We start from the raw sequence: 16,779 nt of genomic DNA, 5'->3' as shown, positions 1-16,779 counted from the left end.
GCCGAGAATATCTGGGAAACCTTTTATTTCCTGTTGTCTCATTCTCTGGTGATCTTTGTCTATGATACTCCTATGGTGTCAGTGATTTCACTGGCAATGTAGCCCCTTGGGTGCACACTCGCAGCAGCCAGCTGTTGTGATCCCTGTCCTAACATCTCCTTGGTTTGCAGGACCTCCATGCAGTCACAGTCCTCCTATGGCTCCAACTCTCCACCACTCAGCAAAATGAACAGCATGAACAAGCTGCCCTCGGTCAGCCAGCTCATCAACCCCCAGCAGCGCAATGCCCTGACTCCAACCACCATCCCTGACAGCATGGGAACAAACAGTAAGAAACTCTTACTCCTCCTTCTCCTGCTCCCTGCGTGCTCCCTGCTAGTCTGGACAAGGAGACTTGGCATCTCCATGTGGCTAGTGTTAAGCTGGAGAGCCTGGAGTCATTTGCTGTAAACCTACAGAGCCAAATAAATATTGCTCGCTGGTGTGCCACAGGGCAAGGCTTCAGCATCCTGCTCAGAGCCTCACAAGGTGAACAGAGCTGCTTCATGCTGCAGATCTACCTGGCTGCACTGTCCTCTGGCTTTTGAGACCTGGTTCTTCTTCCTTTCCCAGCAGAGGAGATGCAAATGTTAGCAACATTTTTCTCCCTCAGTTCAATTAAGACAGTTCTTAATTTCAAATGAAAGATCTTGCAGTTCTTTTCCTCCTGGCTGCTGCTATGTGCTCAGCAGCCCTGTAAATCCAGGATGACAGACGTGGTTCTGGGGGCTGAGTTTTGTTTGGGCTTTTTTTGGTTGGTGTTTTGTTTTTTAATTTATTTCAAAACAGCTGGACTCATGCCCACACCTGTTGCTGAGCCCTTTCTGCTGCTCTTGCTGTCTCAGAAAACAAAGCTGTTTGGCTGCTGTATTAGGTTACTCTGCTGGCTCTGTCCTGCTGCTCTCCTGTGGCAGGGCAAGCCAGGGTTTTTATCCAGGCTGTCTGGGAGGGAAGGTGACGTGAGGGTGGCACTTACTCCTGTGAGGGGAGAGCTCCAGAAGGACTGTCTGTCATCTGGTCCTTGGCCCTGCCTGAAACTTCTCATGAGCTCACCCTGTGCAGGGTTTTACAGGGGATTTCAGGCTGCTTCAGGTGTGGGTGCTGTCCTTGGGTGCCGTGCTGGGGGCGAAGCTGGGGTCTGGGCATGCCTGGGTAACGATGTGCTCCTCCTTCTCTCCTCCAGTTCCCATGATGGGCACCCACATGGCCATGACCGGGGATATGAATGGCCTCAGTCCCACGCAGGCGCTGCCTCCTCCCCTCTCCATGCCTTCAACGTCCCACTGCACCCCCCCTCCTCCATACCCCTCAGACTGCAGCATCGTCAGGTGAGCGGGAGCAGGCTGCCCGGCACACTGCCCACACGAAGGGAGCACAGCCCTTGGGTCAGGAGCCTGAGTGATCCTGGAGCACCAGATCCCACTGGGCCCTTGGCAGTCCCGAGGCTGGCACCCTCTGGGCACTGAGCCTCAAATCCCCACCGTGTCTGAGCAGCTGAGAGAAACAGGGACGTTAGGACTGCAGGAAAGCTGAGGGATGCAGCATCTGTTGGACTGATCGAGTTTGAGGGTGCCTGGCTGTCTTGCAAACATTTCTTGTTTTTTCCCTTCTGGCCACTTGACAAGCCATGGCTGGGGTCAGAAGCCCCTCTGCCCTTTGTGAGGTCAAACCAGTTGAAAGATGCTGCCCATAAATAAGGAATCCTTTACACTTAGGGAAGAATGTGCTGATTGGCAGTGCATGACGTGTCTGAGCCCTAGACCCCATGCCTTGCTGAAGCCCTCTGTGCATGCACCAGGCTGCCATGGGCTCAGCCACCTTCTGGGTGAGGTGCCCTGGCAGGAGGGTCTTTGTGAGCCTTCCTGCTTCAAGACCCAGGCTGTGCAGCACTGGCTCTTGACTAAGGCAAGATGCTGCCATGAGGGCTGTCTGCTGGGTGCTGAGCTGAAGGACTCCCTCGTTTGTTTGATGTGGCAGCGATGTGGCTTGCTGGCCTGGGACGTCTTGGAGGAGGTCAAGCCAAGGGTGAAAGCTTTGTTTCCTGTTGCTGCAGGTTGGCTGAGTGTTTGGTTTTTCTGTGGTTTGGGCTGTTGCAGCCAGGGTGATCCTATTTTCTCTCTCCTTCCTTCCTTCCTCCTCTGCAGCTTCTTAGCGAGGTTGGGCTGCTCATCCTGTGTGGATTATTTCACGACCCAGGGGCTGACCACCATCTATCAGATTGAGCATTACTCCATGGATGTAAGTAACTCCTCACCATTTCCTTTGTTTGCTCTCTTGGCCCTGCTTTAGGAACAGGTCAGAAATCCAGACTCAGTATACTTTTATTTTTACACAATTAGTTTGATTTAAGGTTGTTGCACATAGAGAAGAGATGTTGTGAGGTGAAGAGAGGCTGGACTTGGGGCCAGCACTGTAACTGCCTTGCCTGGCACAGAGAAAGAATGTCTCCCCTTCCCCAACTCTGTCTGAGCCCCTAAAGTGGCCCCAGCCCACGCGCTGGTTAATTCTGCAAGGCTCGGTTTCAGTTTACACCTCACTCGCCTGCAGACAAGTAGGCTCACCAGAAGTGGTCTGCATTTTTCCCTCCCTGCTTCTGTTTTCTGGCCTTACCTTAATCAACTTCCCTTGCCACTGGTATCTCATCCCTGTTCGTTGTTTTCCCTTTTTTACTCTTGCATGGCTTTTGCTGCAGGGCTGCTGCTTCCTCTCCAGGGCCATTGCTCTCTTCCAAGCTGGCTGTCCCATTTTTTTTCCACAAGACTTTGGGAGACTGTGGTGCTTTTGCTCCTTAGCCTTCCTTCTGCTGCTGGTCTAATTAGAAAAGCTGACCCAAATTAACTGAAGTTGGTTGCTAATTTTTTCAGAAGCTGATACTGTGTATCCCAGAGTTTAGGTAATGCAACCCTCAGGTTTTGCACAGAAATGATGGGGCCTCAAAATACAAGTTTTCTAAGGCTATGTGTCTGTTATTAAATTTGGTTATGTTAAAGTAATTAAGACAGTTCCTATAGAGTTACACCCAGATCTCTGAATACTGGAGCTCAGGCTTGGGTTCTAAAATCCTTTTGCAGGCTTTGAAATAAACATGGGAATTTTCAAAGCCATTGACCTTCAGCAGCCCAGCATCCCCCACCACCAACAGCCAGCAGATCTCCCTGAGTTTGCCTTTGGAGGCCTTGTGGTCCAGTTAAGCTTTTAGTTTTAGGTCACCATGTCTTATACATGAACAAGTGTTTTGTCCAACTTAAAAGTAAGACTTTGTGCCTTCAAAACAGTCCATTGCTGCCTCACGGTCACACATGCCTGTTCTAGAGTGAGCCACCACTTCTAGGAGCAGTGCATCATGGCCACCTGGGTTTTAGCAGCTTTGGTGGTTCTTGGTGGCCCAGAGGCTGTGTTCACTCCTGGAGCCCAGCTTTCCCCGTGATTCCCCTGCTAAGCCCCGCACCTTGCCTTGCAGGATCTGGTGAGCCTTAAGATCCCGGAGCAGTTCCGCCATGCCATCTGGAAGGGCATCCTGGACCACCGGCAGCTCCATGACTTCTCCTCCCCTCCCCACCTGCTGCGCACCCCCAGCGGCGCCTCCACGGTGAGCGTGGGCTCGAGCGAGACGCGCGGGGAGCGGGTCATCGACGCCGTGCGCTTCACGCTGCGGCAAACCATCTCCTTCCCGCCCCGCGACGAGTGGAACGACTTCAACTTCGACATGGATGCCCGCCGCAACAAACAGCAACGCATCAAAGAGGAGGGGGAGTGAGACCCGCGGGCCCCCCTCCGCCCCGCCCCGGCCACGAACTGCTCAGCCCTTCATTTGTCTTCCTTCTGCTTGGTACTGCACCCCCAGACGGAGGGCAGAGGGAACCTTCTTGCTCACTCCTGCTAGGTCATGCCCTGGGTGCTGTCTAGGTCGTGCTCCTGGACTGCAGCCTCCACCGCAGCTCTCGCAAGGGGAAGAGCTGAGCGAAGGGGGAAGGCGGGTAGTATTTCCTTGACAACCACTGACCTTCTTGAGAAGGCCAACTTGTTATGTGTTTTCCTTTGGGGAGAGGGATTCTTTTCTTGCCTTATGAATCTTCACACGCCTTGTGGGTGCCCTGACCTGCAAACATGTTTCTCTCACCCAGCGATCCCACTTTGAAAAGCAGGAAGGTTAAAATAAAGTTCTAAAAAGCCAAAAAAAAATAAATAAAAAACCCCAAGTAACCGAACACACCGCAACAGCAAAACCAAATGCAAAAACCCCAAAGCAATTCAACCCTGAACTGATAGTTTATATGAAAAATAAATGGGAATCGGTCTGCTGAACGTTGCACTTAAACAGCCTCTTGCCCTGGAGCTGAGTGCTCTGTTCATGTGTAATATTCTCCAGCGGAGACAGCACATGCACTTTGCTGGGCAGGCCAGCGCTTACAGCACCTGTATCCTACTTTTCCCTCACCTTCTTGGGAAAACCAAGCCTGCTCTCTCTTCTTGTTTTGGATATACACTCATATGTATGTCCTGGTTTGGTCCATTCAGGCTTGGAAATGTAAATAAAGCTACTGGTCACTCTTGAACTCTGACCCCACCTCACTTTTAACCATGCTGTAATACTACTGACATTTAAGCTATAGAATTAGGTTTTGCCATGCATGCAGCCTGGCTAGTTTAGCATAAGGATTTGCCCACCCAGCCTCCAGTTAAATGGAGGAGTGAGAGCTGGTTTGTAGGGCTTCAGCTATCCTAAACTCAGACAACCTTTTGTTTAGACCAGGCTTGGTTGGTTTCTTCCCAAGTTCAGTAGACTTGTCTTTAGATATATCTGTAATGGGTTGGAACCTGTTGTGTTTGTTGCCATAGGTTAAATGACAAGCAACTGGAAGTGGAGACTGAAAAAATAACCACCAGCTGCCTTAAAACAAGGACCAGTTCCTGGTACTATGAGTGTTGTTACTGCAATAAGCCATGTTTACATGAGAAATTGATTTTTCTCTGTTTTTTTTCTTTACTGGTTCTACCACAGTTGTGCTCTGTGGCATTTCCTCTGACTGCCAGAGGTCCTGTGGACAAGTAACTGAACAGTGTGTGTTTTCACATTTTTATTGGCCAAGGTAATGAGACTCTAAGATGTACAAATCAAATCTAAGCTGAGGAGCGAGGCTCAGCACAGCTGCTTTCAAGTCAGCTTGTTCTTTTTAACAGTAAGCCTGACTTTTTTTTTTTTTTTTTTTTTTTTTTTTTTGGCTGGGGAAAGATGAAAAAAGCAGTTTAAACAACTTGTTATCCTACCTTGCTACAGCTGAATATTCCTGTTTCAATGCAGTGGCTGTTTGTGGGCCCTGCGCTGTGCCACGCATTTCATTCAAGTCCAATATGGTTAGCGTCCTCCATCTGTCTGTTGTGCCAGGTCTGTGTTGCATTCAAAGACTGCCTTTTGGTAGCTGTGCAAGCCTGTTTTGGTTAGCTATAAATGGTAATGCCAGATGGTTACACTGTAAAGTCTGTATATAAATATTTTTTTTGTATGTGTAATTTTTTGTTTTCCTACCGCATAACGCGACAATTTTTATTTCTTCTTGGGCTACTGGGTCTGACAGAACCACAATAAAATGTTGTTTGTTTTTCTGTTTTTTAATTATTATTTTTATGCAGAAGGCTTACTGTTACAAATCGTGTAACAAACAACCAGACACTGGATGAATATATTTGTATTTTTCATACTGAGATTACTGTGTTACGTTGCAGTTGCGGGGGGAGGGAGTGCATACTGAAAGCCTGTTGTATCATTTTATTTTGTAACACTTCAAAGATCAGTGTCCTAGATTTCAAAGTATTTAACATGCTCAGTGTGAGAACTTACTATATGTCTTTATATTTTTTTCTATATGGTACAAAAGAAGCAAGTCATTCTGCTCTTGACTTGATGCAATGATTAATTCAGCAGGGCAGTGTCAGTGTGGGGGAAGTGTTAGTGCAGATACTTTACAAGTCCCTGGAGGTGAATTAGGCTGTGCCCTTCTCACCTCCGAGGTTTTTGCATCTCCGTTGTGTGGTCCTGAGCTGCTTCAGTATTGTACATACATTGATGCAAAAGACACGGTCATTTTTAGGATCTAGGGAGCTTCTGACTATAAAGGTTTAATGCAGTTAATGCTGCGCCCAAAGTACAAGAACTTCAGTATCTGCTTTTCAACTCAGCAGCGAGATGGAGCTTTTCTGCTGCATCACTAATGATCAAAATATATGCTGTGAAAACCTTCTTTCTACTGTATGCCACTATGGATCCCACTTCGATATAACTGGAATCTTCAAGTGAGTTTGAACTGCTGTAGCTTTTGCCCTCCCCTGTAGAGCTGTGATTTTGTTTTGTTTTGATGCATCAAAGTGTTATGGCTTAATTGAGCTGAGAATCTGCCCATGCTTGTAGCAATGACAGTGTTGCCTGCACCAAGACCTCGGTGTGTTCTGGATCGCCTTGTTGTTGAAGTGAATGAAAATAAAAGCCAAAACTGAAAATTACACTGAATTCTCAAACAACTTATTTTCCTCCCTGCGCGCCTTCTTGGAAATGTCCTCCTGTGAGCAGCCGGAGCTTAGTGTCACCTTTGCCCATAGGTGCAGTTTTCTGTCCCTACAGAATCTGTGGCTTGAGGGTGTGGTCCAAGGTGCCATCACACATCCATCTGCTGCCTTTCTGTCAGATGCAGCAGGTCAGCTCCATAAGCCTCTTGCTGAATTGCGAAGTCTTCAGCCTTTGGCATGGCTCTTTTCTGCCCTTTCCTCAGATTTCCCTATTTTGTTTCTAAGCAGGGCACCCAATAGTGCCCCACGTTCCGCGTCATGCTGGAGAGAAGGAATGTGTGCTTGGAGCAAGAAGGGTCAGTGCTGCCCTTTGGCATCCACACTTGGGAAATAGTCTTGCACCAAAGGCTTTGTGCATCACCTTGTGCATCCTCTCCCCTAGCAAAGCCATTTCCTCCTCCTTTGCATCTCAGTTTTTCTTCCAAGGATTTGAAGTAAGAAACAGCTCAGTGCTAGTGGGGTGACTATTCTGAAGGGAATGGGAGTAGTGTCCGTCAGCTGGGGCCTTCAGTCTGTCCATGGACCACCACATTAACAGCCCAGCTTCATCAGTGGCTTTTGCCCATGGCTATTTCTTACAGTTGTTATGGGTTGTGGTTGGGGGAGGATGCTTAGGAGTGGGGAAAGTGGAAAGAAAACCCCACAAATGCCTTAAAAGAAGAGGCTGTCCCGACTTCCCTTGGGAGCTGGTTTATTGGGGTAGGGAGTGTCTGCCTGATTTCTTTGGTTTTGGTCACTGTTGCCTTTCCCAAATGATTAGAGTAGTTGACATCAGACACCAATATCCAGAGGTAACAGCACCCTGGTTGCACTCTGGCAGTTGGGGATTGCCTGAATGTGGTATTAAAAATTAGTATGTTGTTCTCAAAAGAGAGAAGTGCTGCTAGAACAGCTGTGAAAACTTGCTGTTTCAGCTGATGAATTCTGCCTCTAGATGAGCAAATTGGATCACGTAAAATAAGATTTCAGTTTCCATTGAACAGGTAGGCTTCAAATATGGTTGTAATTTCTGACTGCTGTGATCCACTGCTGGAGTGGGGAACATTGCTTAGGTTACAGCAAGGGTTTCAGTGAGTGAGGAATCCCAAGCTGCTGCTCTCCCTTTTGCCCTCCACCCATACCCGCTGGAATTTCATCTTTGGATATTGGAATGCTTCATATGCAAGCACGAAGTTTTCAGGGCAGGGATCCATTACGAGCTTCCAGCTGTGTTTTGCAAGCCTGGGTGGACCTCTGAAGATGTGCATGCCCTTCTCTGCTGCTAGTCCTAAGTGTGCTGAAGCTAGCAGTCCCTGGCATGAAACTTACCTGGACACAATAAAACTTGGCAAGTGTCCTAGTGGAGCCTGTGGAGGGAGTTTTGCTCATCGTGTTCTTCCTGTCCTGTGTGTCTTAGCAAGCCCCTTCCTGATGGCAAGGCAGCTGCCTGTGCCATGGGGGAAGGATTGCAGGACCTGGCCTCCCACTCTGCCTTTTCCCAAGTTGTTTCTCCTTGGGAAAACCATGTGGGCAGGCCAGCCCTGCACCGAGTCAGAGCTTGGGCTGTTGGCCCTTCTGATTTGCTGAGCTGTGCAAACTGGTCAAAGTTGTTTTTTGGGGAGTGTGTGGGGGATGGACTGGTTTTGTTAAAAAGTTTTGACTTCCTTGCAAACACTCCTAATGCTGTATGTTTTATTCTTAAGAACATCAGCTCTGCCTTCATGGAATAAACCAGGTGCCTGGGGCCACAGGTGAGTAAAGGAAAAACTTTGTGGGATTAGGGGGCAGGAGATGCAGGAATTGGGGCAGGACAAGGGACCTGCAGCTACAGGTCCAGGGCACAGATGAGCACTGAGACATCACTGCAGGTGGTTGGTATACAGTGGCTGTGTAGCTGTAGCATTGAAGCCAAGGCCTGAAGGGTCCCTACGACACCAGAGGACACTGATTGTGCCCAGTGTGCTTCTGCCTTGGTGACTGCAGTCACAGCAGTGCCATGCCCCACCCTGCTCCCACAGCAATATCTGTAAGAGGCCCATGGACACCTGGATTTCAATTTGAGTGCTCAAGGATTGTTTGGTGAGGGTCTCTGTGCACCGTTCAGCTGATTTTCTCACTCTTGTTGCAGTGTGCTGCCCTTATGCCTCTGTGGTATTGTGGGCACAGTGGCTTTTTGGCTGTGCCACTGCCCTGGATGGTGGGGATACGTGCTCCAACAGGAGGTGTGTGCCTGCTGGCACGTTCAGCAATTACTCACCAGCAGCTGGGCTGAAACCAACCATTACAGCATGCAAGGGAGATGCTTACATTGTCTCTCCCAACAGCCTAGGGTAGGAGATTAGGTTCTCTACATCATCAGTGGCAAGAAAGTCCCTGGGGAGCCATTCAGACCATATTAGATTCCCACTCTGAATCATGCCCTGGAAGATGCAGTCTCATTATTGCCTGCATCAAGGCCAAGGGGAAGACTAAGCTTGTTTGTTAATATTTAGCAGGGTGGCTCTGTCTGTAGAATCAGCCTTGCTAAGTTCTGAAAGCTTGTGGCTGCACTGTGAGAGACCGTCACGGCACAGTTGTGTGCAGCTAAGAAACTGCTGCAGGGGCTGAAGGGGAAAAGGGGGACAAAGAAACAAATCAGTGGGCCTGCAGAGGAGATGGTGCTTTTTCCTCTTCTGTTCAGCTGCCAGCAGCCTCAAAAAAAGTGTCTTGGAGCAGTCCGAAAAAAAAAAAAAGAAAAAAAAAAGAAAAAGGAGAGAGAGAAACCGAGAGGGAAGAGGTGAGGAGAAGTGAGGACAGCAGAGGAGAACAAATCCAAACTTATATTGAAAAAGCAAAAACAGACAAACAAAGACAACTGAGACAAGGTGAGATCTGGCTGCACATAAGCCAGGACTCTCCCATGTCCCCCGGCTCGTGGGTTCCCTGTGGAGGGATTTGCGGAGCAAAGCCCCACAGAAATGCCAGGGAAGGAAGAGGGAAGAGCCCCGGGCGCTGCCGGGCAGCCACTGCCCCCTGGCGACCCCGGGGGCTCACAGCGCGGCCACGGCTTTGTAAAGCCTCCTAAAGCCTCTCCCCAGCCTCTGCAGACCGCCAGGGCAGCCGCAGCAGCTCCTGCTCGGTCATTTTACACGGGCGGAATAAACAAGTGGCTCGGGGTGCTCCAGAAGAAGCCTTCCTGCGGCCGCCTCCTGGGAAAGCTGCTGCTCTCCTGCCCCTTGCCGTGCACACAGCGATTCCCCCGGTGTTGTGCCCATCCCGACCCACACCAGCACAAATGAGAAGTTGAGAAGGTGAAGACCAAAACCCATCACCTGCCAAACCAGGAGAGATGACTCTCCCCGGCAGGTGCCTGAAGCTGTGCCCTCTTGGTGAACCTCTGCCCAGAGATGCTTTCAGAGCAGAGCCTGCCCACCCCCGGAGGTGCATTTGGGGCAGCAGCCCTGCAGGGGTGCCCCGTGCTGCAGCACCCCACAGCCAAGGGCAGCGTGCCCCGGGCTCCCGGGTGTGCCCGGCCCGAAGCTGCTCCACCTTCCCTTCACGCACACACAGGCCTTGGCTGCACAACTCTTCCTTGCCGGAGCGATGCACATCGCTTCTTCCAGCTGAGAAAATACCACCGGGTGTTTTGCAGAGAGCAGGCAGGAGCTCCCAGAGCGGCAGCTGGCTGCAGCAGGGCACAGCTCCCACGGAGAGCCCGGCAGACACCCCTGTGCAGCCCCAGGCTGCTGCTGCCAGGGCTCCCCGGGGCTGGCTGCACCCCAGCTGGGTGCTGCGTCCTTCAGAGCTCACCTGGCACATGTGCGACCTGCTCTGGGGAGGCCAAAGGGGAGAGGAGCCCCCAGAGCTGGGCGGGCACCTGCTGCAGCTCTGGGCTGTGCCCAGAGACGGTGTGCGGCTCCCGAGGAGAAGCTGGGGAGCTGGAGGGGATGGCACCCACCTCGGCTGGCAGGTGGAGAACGACACCGTGCTGGCAGTCATGGGCAGTGCTCATGTGGGGCCACCTCTGCTCAGCAGCAGGTCACCCCCACTGCTCACCCCTGCCTCGGTCTCCAGGTCCCAGCCCAGCTTTCCTGGCTTCAGGGAGCCTGGAAAGAAGCACCCATTTGCACTCAAAGGTGTGGACAGGTGTTTATCAGGCATTTCTGGCCAGGTGTTCAGCATTCAGCCCAACCATCTCCAGGCTTTACCTGCACTTCCCCTTCTCCCATCAGCAGCACTAACATGAAGCTGGGCAGAAGAAAGTTTGAAGGGGAAAGATGTTGTGGTGGTCCCTTGGAAGGGGTTTTTAGCACTGTCCTAGAACAGTGAACTCTAGCAAGGTGTTTCTGTTTTTTAGAAACTCTGATGTCTTCCAATTTTTCCTGAGCTTCCTAAGTGAAAGCCCAGGAAATCTGCTGACTTCTTCCTGCTTTCTTCCTGAAGTTGTTTTCATTTGTTGGCTGTCTCTTTCTAATTTTTGTTTTGTTTTCACAAATCTCTTTGTGAGCCTCTGATTAATTCAGCTTCTGATTCCTTGGCAGTCGCCTCTGGAGACAACGCTGAAGATTTCCACACATGTGATCCATCTTCTTCTTGGCTTCATAGCCTTTAGTGCTGGAATTGGGTAAGAAATGTTACAACAGACCCTTGTACACTGTAGCAGGGATGTTAGGAAATAAAATATTGCACAGTGCTGCGTGAAAAAATCTTTGATTAATTAAAGGTGTGGGTGGCTACACAATTGCATCAAATTATCCACGCGCCGTGGCAAAATGCGAGATAAAGGCATTGATTTCTTATTCCAAGGACAAGGTCAAGCAGCCCTTGCTGAGCCTGCAGAGAGTGGCTGGCCTGAAGGTGAACAGGAGTATTTCCATGGGGGTGTCTTGCGCAGAAACGGGAGGTAATGGATCTTCTGCACCATGCTGTGCCTAGAAGGTGCTGCAATGCCCGTGTGTGAGAAGCCTGGCCCGCAGCAGTGCCCAGTGCCCTCCCCTCAGGGCAGTATTTGGCCTCTCAAGGCCGATGCTGAGCAAATACCCAGCCCTGAGCACTGGCCTGTGGGGGCCAGTCCTCAGCCTGAGCCTCAAACCCACAACACCCTTTGAAAATCCTGAGCAGGGCTTCCCTTAGCTGGAGGAGCAGCCTGTGGTGGTTTCTTCCTGCCACTGAGGGTGATTTTCTCTCCTTAGAGAAAAGTTTTATTCCAGCTTTAAGTGACTGCAATACAGTTGCTTCTATTATGGTTTATATTCTGGTTTCCCTGCTGCTTAATTAGTGATTGAACAGGAGGAAGTCAGTTGTTTTGGAGCTATCAGAGGGCAGGATTGTGCTGTGCTTTGGAGGTTTAGGGCTCACAGTAAAAGGGCATGCACCAAAACCACACACAAACTTGATTTTGCACAACTCTAACAGCTTGCCTGGAAGAAGAGACGGCTTTATGTGATCCACCTGGCCCAGAACGTTATCATTTCACCCAAGGGTAAAATATTAGCGAGTAACCATTAAGCCAAGTATGCTACAGTCAGGCCATGGGCAGCAGCTGTCTCAGGTTATTTCAGCCTTGCCTCAGAGGTGAGGAAATCAGACATGACTGAAAGCCCTGCCAGGGTTGCCAGAAGCCACACAAAGGTGGGCAGGTGAGGAGGTGAAGGCACCCTGGATCCTACACAGGCAGTGACCAGCTGCTGTCTGAAGAGGCCCCAAGAACCAGAGAGCTGAATGAAATTGGAGTTTGTTTGTTTTATTGTTTGTTTGCTGTTGTTTTTGTAGTAGTGCCCCCATGACCAGGAAGCAGAACAGAGATGCCAAGGTGTTTCACAGGAGATGAAGCCCATCCAGAGAATCTAGTTGGAAAGAAGCTGTGGTTCTTGAGTCTCACATCTCCATTTGAAGTGAGGTGATGCTGGGCCCAAGGAGCACAGAGATTAACCCTTGCATGCCTGGTTAGGCCAGGACATCTGGAATAGCTTTGACAAGGGTCTCAGGTAGTTGAGACAGCCAAATCAAACACAATGAGGCTGCAGAAAAGGATGCCAAAACAGACATCTATACCAATATAGGCAAATTTCCTAAGCCTGATTTTCTTCCTGTTCATGCTGCTGTAGCTGGCTGTGAGCACCCCCACTGCAAGTGAGAGAAGAGCAGTGCTGGCAGGGGTGGCCAGGCATGGCAGGGAGAGAAAAGCTCAAGGTGATGCTCCCAGGACTCGCCTGTGTTCCCAGACAGCACTCTGCCCTTTTCCCCCTCCTGGGTTAGAACAGGATGATCCCTTTGGTTCATTTATCCCTGTTTATACCAAGTGTGCCTGCAAAGCAGAGCTGCCTTCAGACTACCATGGCACACGGTGGCTATTGGCTTGCAGAGCTGCCGAAGGAGGGGAAAACAAAAAGTCCTGTTGGGTTTTCCCCCAAAGCTGCAGGTGTTTAGAAGGAATTGGCAGCAGCCGTGTCATTGCTTGGCAAGGGTGGAAGTGGTGGAAGTGAGACGAATTTTGAAGGCAGCTGGGGAGAACTCAAGGCAGTGCCTGGGGTGTGCAGCACATGGGTCTCCCCAGTACTGTGCAGTGCTTACACTGGGAGCAAATTGGGATTGCAGCTCTTCTCCATAGCCTGGAGCATGAGCTACCCAGCAGGAGCTTCTGACCTGGAAATTTCCTTTTGCTGCTAGGCCCACCACAAGAGCAGGAGAGATGTTTGTTATCTTTTGTCTGCTGGCGCCAGCAGTTGAGCAAGAGGAGTGGGAGGCTGGCTGCTGGTTCCTGTATTCGTGCCATCAGGAGCTCCCACCTCATCCCGCTGGGTGGGAGACTCATGGGCTTGGTAGCATTCTCCCCTTTTGTTTCGGTGTAATTAGCCTGAAAAGGGAGAAGGGATGTGGCATTTTCCACCTCAAGGGGAACTGAAGTCTCTTTAGCAGGGTGCGGGTCGTGGCCGCAGGGGCAGCACCACGGCAAACAGGGAGGGATGTGCACGGTGCCAGCCGAGCAGGGCAGGGTGTGTGCTCATCAGCCAGGATTTCTCACTCCCTGCAGCGCCTGGCTTTGGTGCAGGCACGTTTACTTTCCCCGCAGCCTCTCAGAAGGCTCCAGAAGGGTGGGCAAGCCCAGGCTGCCAGGAAAGCCTGGTGGCAGCACGGTGGGCTTGTGGAAGGCAGGGTGGACCTGGCAGGTTGCTGGGCACAGAAGAGCACAGCGCATCATTTGCTTGTGGCTGAGCTTTTAGAAAATGCACATGGACATCCATCTCTTCATAGCTGTGAGCGAGATGGGAAAACCCTCCTGGGCTGCTGTGCTTGCAAAGGTGCTGTGAAGGCTCCATGAGTCACCTGGGGAAGCACAGGGTGCAGCCAGGCTCCAGAGAAAGTCCAGATACCCTTCATCCCATCCCCGAGACCACTGTCTGGGACACGTTTTGATGTGGGGATGGATATTCTGAGAGTGTTTGCTCAGAGCACCTCAGGGTGTCAACCACACACACTCAGGGCTTTCCCTGGGCACTTCAGTGACAAACCCCTTCCCTGCAGCTCTGCAAAATGAGTGCAGCCATCCCCCCACTGCTGGTGGGGAGCTCACAGCCTGCCCCATCCTCTCACAGTGACATGGAATGACTTCATTTTTCCTTTGATCCACTGGCCAGAGGAAGGAAGGAGGCTTTTTCCAGTGTGGTGGAAATTTTCCCTTGGTGGGGGGGAAATGCTGAGGGAGGTGGCTGAGGGCTTTTCCCACCTAGACAGGGAGGCCATCCACCCACACCCAGCTCTGCCTGGAGGAGCCAGGCTGTGCCCTGGTGCTGTGGGCAGAAAACTGTCACGGAGTAGATAGGCATGAAACTATTCAGCTTCTTCTGCCTCACCCAGGGCCAGAAGGGTTTTTTGAAAACAAAAATAAAGGGGAAAATACAGTCTCCACCCTTCCACCCATTTTGGTTGGCAAATCAAATAAAACAATCTCGGAGCTGGCACCACAGGAGCAGTGAATGCCAGCTCCCAGTCTCTCACATGAGGTGTCGAAATGAAAGGAGATGAACAAACAATCCCCAGGTGCCTGGGGGCTGCAAACTGGTTTTAAGATCCTGGTGGGTTGTTTTTTTCCTGTGTGGTGGTGGGAGCAGCCCCCCACAATCTCCACGTGATTGGGAAACTGCCCCCTATATCAATTTGGTCACCCCTGGGCTATGGGTACACGTTGATTTGGCTCAGGGAAAAGGGCTGAGTGAGAAATGCATCTCACCACAGGTGGTTTTCATGGACATCGTGGCTCGGGCAATGCAGCCAGTGACAACATGGGATGTCAGGCTGAGCCATCAGCTCAGATATGCCCAGTGGTGGCAGGGAGCCCTGCAGGGATAAGCTGTGTGCCAAGGTGCCCCACAGCAGTGGAGCTTCTGCCCTGGATGGATACACTTGGCCCATAAGACAGCTTCTTCTCCACCTTTGCTGCAGTCCAGTGACAGCACTGTGAGCAGCTGGGAGATGCTCTGCAGGGCAGTCACACCTCACAGCCTCTGCCACAAGTCAAATCAACCACTCATTTCTTGCACTGGGGCTGCCCAAGGCACACTGGTGGCCTCATATCTCACCAGTAAGGCGGTGATGATGGTAAACCTGATGCTTTCAGCTGACATGGGGTGCAGAAGCACTGCAAGGAGGGGATGTGACACTGGGCTGTGCTGGGATATCAGCACCACTGCCAGGATCAGGCCAGCCAGCCCGATGCAACATTTTGCCCCTGAGCTTAGGACCATTGCAAAAAGGCCCTGTGTGATGGAGGGGTGGTTTTCCCTGGTGTTTTTCCCCTCATGGCTCAGCTGCTGGGCTGGGCAGGAGGTGCTTATCAGCTCACCCCATCGCAGCAGCAGCAGGTGAGGGTGCCCTGCCATCTCTGCTGCTAATCTCATCACAAATAAAGGAGCAGCAGAAGCTAAACTGAGCTCATATTAATTCCCCCTGCCCTGCTCAGCTTCAGGAAATACCTACCAGAATTGCCATTCTCATTATCCAAACCATCCCTGGAAACAATCATTAGCTGACTTTCCCCTTTGCCAATTGTGTCCATTCACCATCCTGCTCTGCTCATCCCCAAGGTGCCTGCTCCCACCAGGGCACACACTGCAGGCTCCTGCCCTTGTGCTCTGCCACCGCAGCCCCACACGCCGCTGCCTGACCGCAGCTGGACCCTCTCCCCCTGAGATCAGGGGTGCTTTCAACCAGAAACAAGGTGAGGATGGCCAGGCAGCTCTCTCTGAGTCACCTGTTTTGCTTCCTCAAGTTCCTCTAGTGTGCTGCACTTATTTTTGGTGGGGTTGGATGCTGGCCAGGAGGTTTGGATGTGCTGACATTTATGATTTTTTTTTGTGCATAACAAAAGTTTTGCTAAATGAGAAGGAAACAAACTCAGTGCCAGCTTTCACCATGTGTTTTAAACAAGATAAAAGTGATTCTGGGCTGGCCATGGTATCCTCTAGACCTGTGGAGACAGCAGTTTCCCCTGGGGGTATGGTCAGGTGGCCCACACACCGTGCTCCCGGAGGATACTGGGGAGTGACATCTCAGTGACATCTATTGGATCTGTCCATGTGAGCCCCAGGCACCAAGTGCAGGCAGGGCAGTGCTTGGGGTGAACAGCAGTGCAGGATCTGACCGTGCATGGCTGCACTCTGTTGGCTCTGGTGCTGTCACTGACACCAAGGCATCTCATCCATCAGGGTGCTGCTCTGGAGATGGAGGGAGGAGAAGCACACGTATGTGGGGCCATGCATACATGGGGAAGAGCACAGTGTTTTGGAACCTGGCTAGGGTCATAGCCCAATGCACAAACAAGCAGGAACACTTCCCCCAGGAAAAGGTGGTTCTTACAGTGGGGTGTGGACATAAGGAGCAGCTGTGGAAACAAAAGACATACATATTTCTTTCCTCTTTTAATATAGTTCTTCCCCAAAGCAGGACTAGCCCATTTTTATCTCACTGCCAGCTGTTTTGCTCTTTTTTTCCCCCAGGCTGAGCAACAGTGTGGACAGGAGGAAACATCTTTTTTTTTTTTTCTTAATGAGTTTTTCATGGGAAGATGTATCAGCCTGTGAGTGCTCAGGTTTGGCTCTGCCCAGGTGTAGGCAGGAAGGATGAGCAGGGCTCAGTGCAAACTCCATCTCCTTGCTTTGCCCAGCTCTTTTCCCTGGCCCAGCTGCTGCAGCTGCAGCTCTCAGTCACTCAGCAGCTGCAATG

General features: G+C 51.0%; 1 protein-coding gene across 4 annotated transcripts in view; it reads left to right on the top strand.

Annotated features, from left to right (window-relative positions):
* Positions 1 to 6,539, top strand: part of TP63 (tumor protein p63) — an 86,131-nt gene extending 79,592 nt beyond the window's left edge. For all 4 annotated transcript variants that reach the window (XM_088061001.1, XM_088060999.1, XM_088061000.1 and 1 more), the window contains 4 exons: positions 171 to 328; positions 1,223 to 1,367; positions 2,184 to 2,277; positions 3,500 to 6,539. In XM_088061001.1, the coding sequence (XP_087917127.1) occupies positions 171 to 328; positions 1,223 to 1,367; positions 2,184 to 2,277; positions 3,500 to 3,796 (694 nt within the window). In that variant the 3' untranslated portion in view covers positions 3,797 to 6,539. The remainder of the gene's footprint in view (positions 1 to 170; positions 329 to 1,222; positions 1,368 to 2,183; positions 2,278 to 3,499) is intronic.
* The last annotated feature ends 10,240 nt before the right edge of the window (positions 6,540 to 16,779 follow it).

This window comes from Pseudopodoces humilis, chromosome 11, assembly GCF_049639895.1.
Source record: "Pseudopodoces humilis isolate 2021_Gansu_Grassland_sample_001 chromosome 11, ASM4963989v1, whole genome shotgun sequence".
Lineage (NCBI taxonomy): Eukaryota > Metazoa > Chordata > Aves > Passeriformes > Paridae > Pseudopodoces > Pseudopodoces humilis.
The sequence above is the reverse complement of the archived record's forward strand: the minus strand, read 5'-3'. Positions and strand labels throughout refer to the sequence as shown.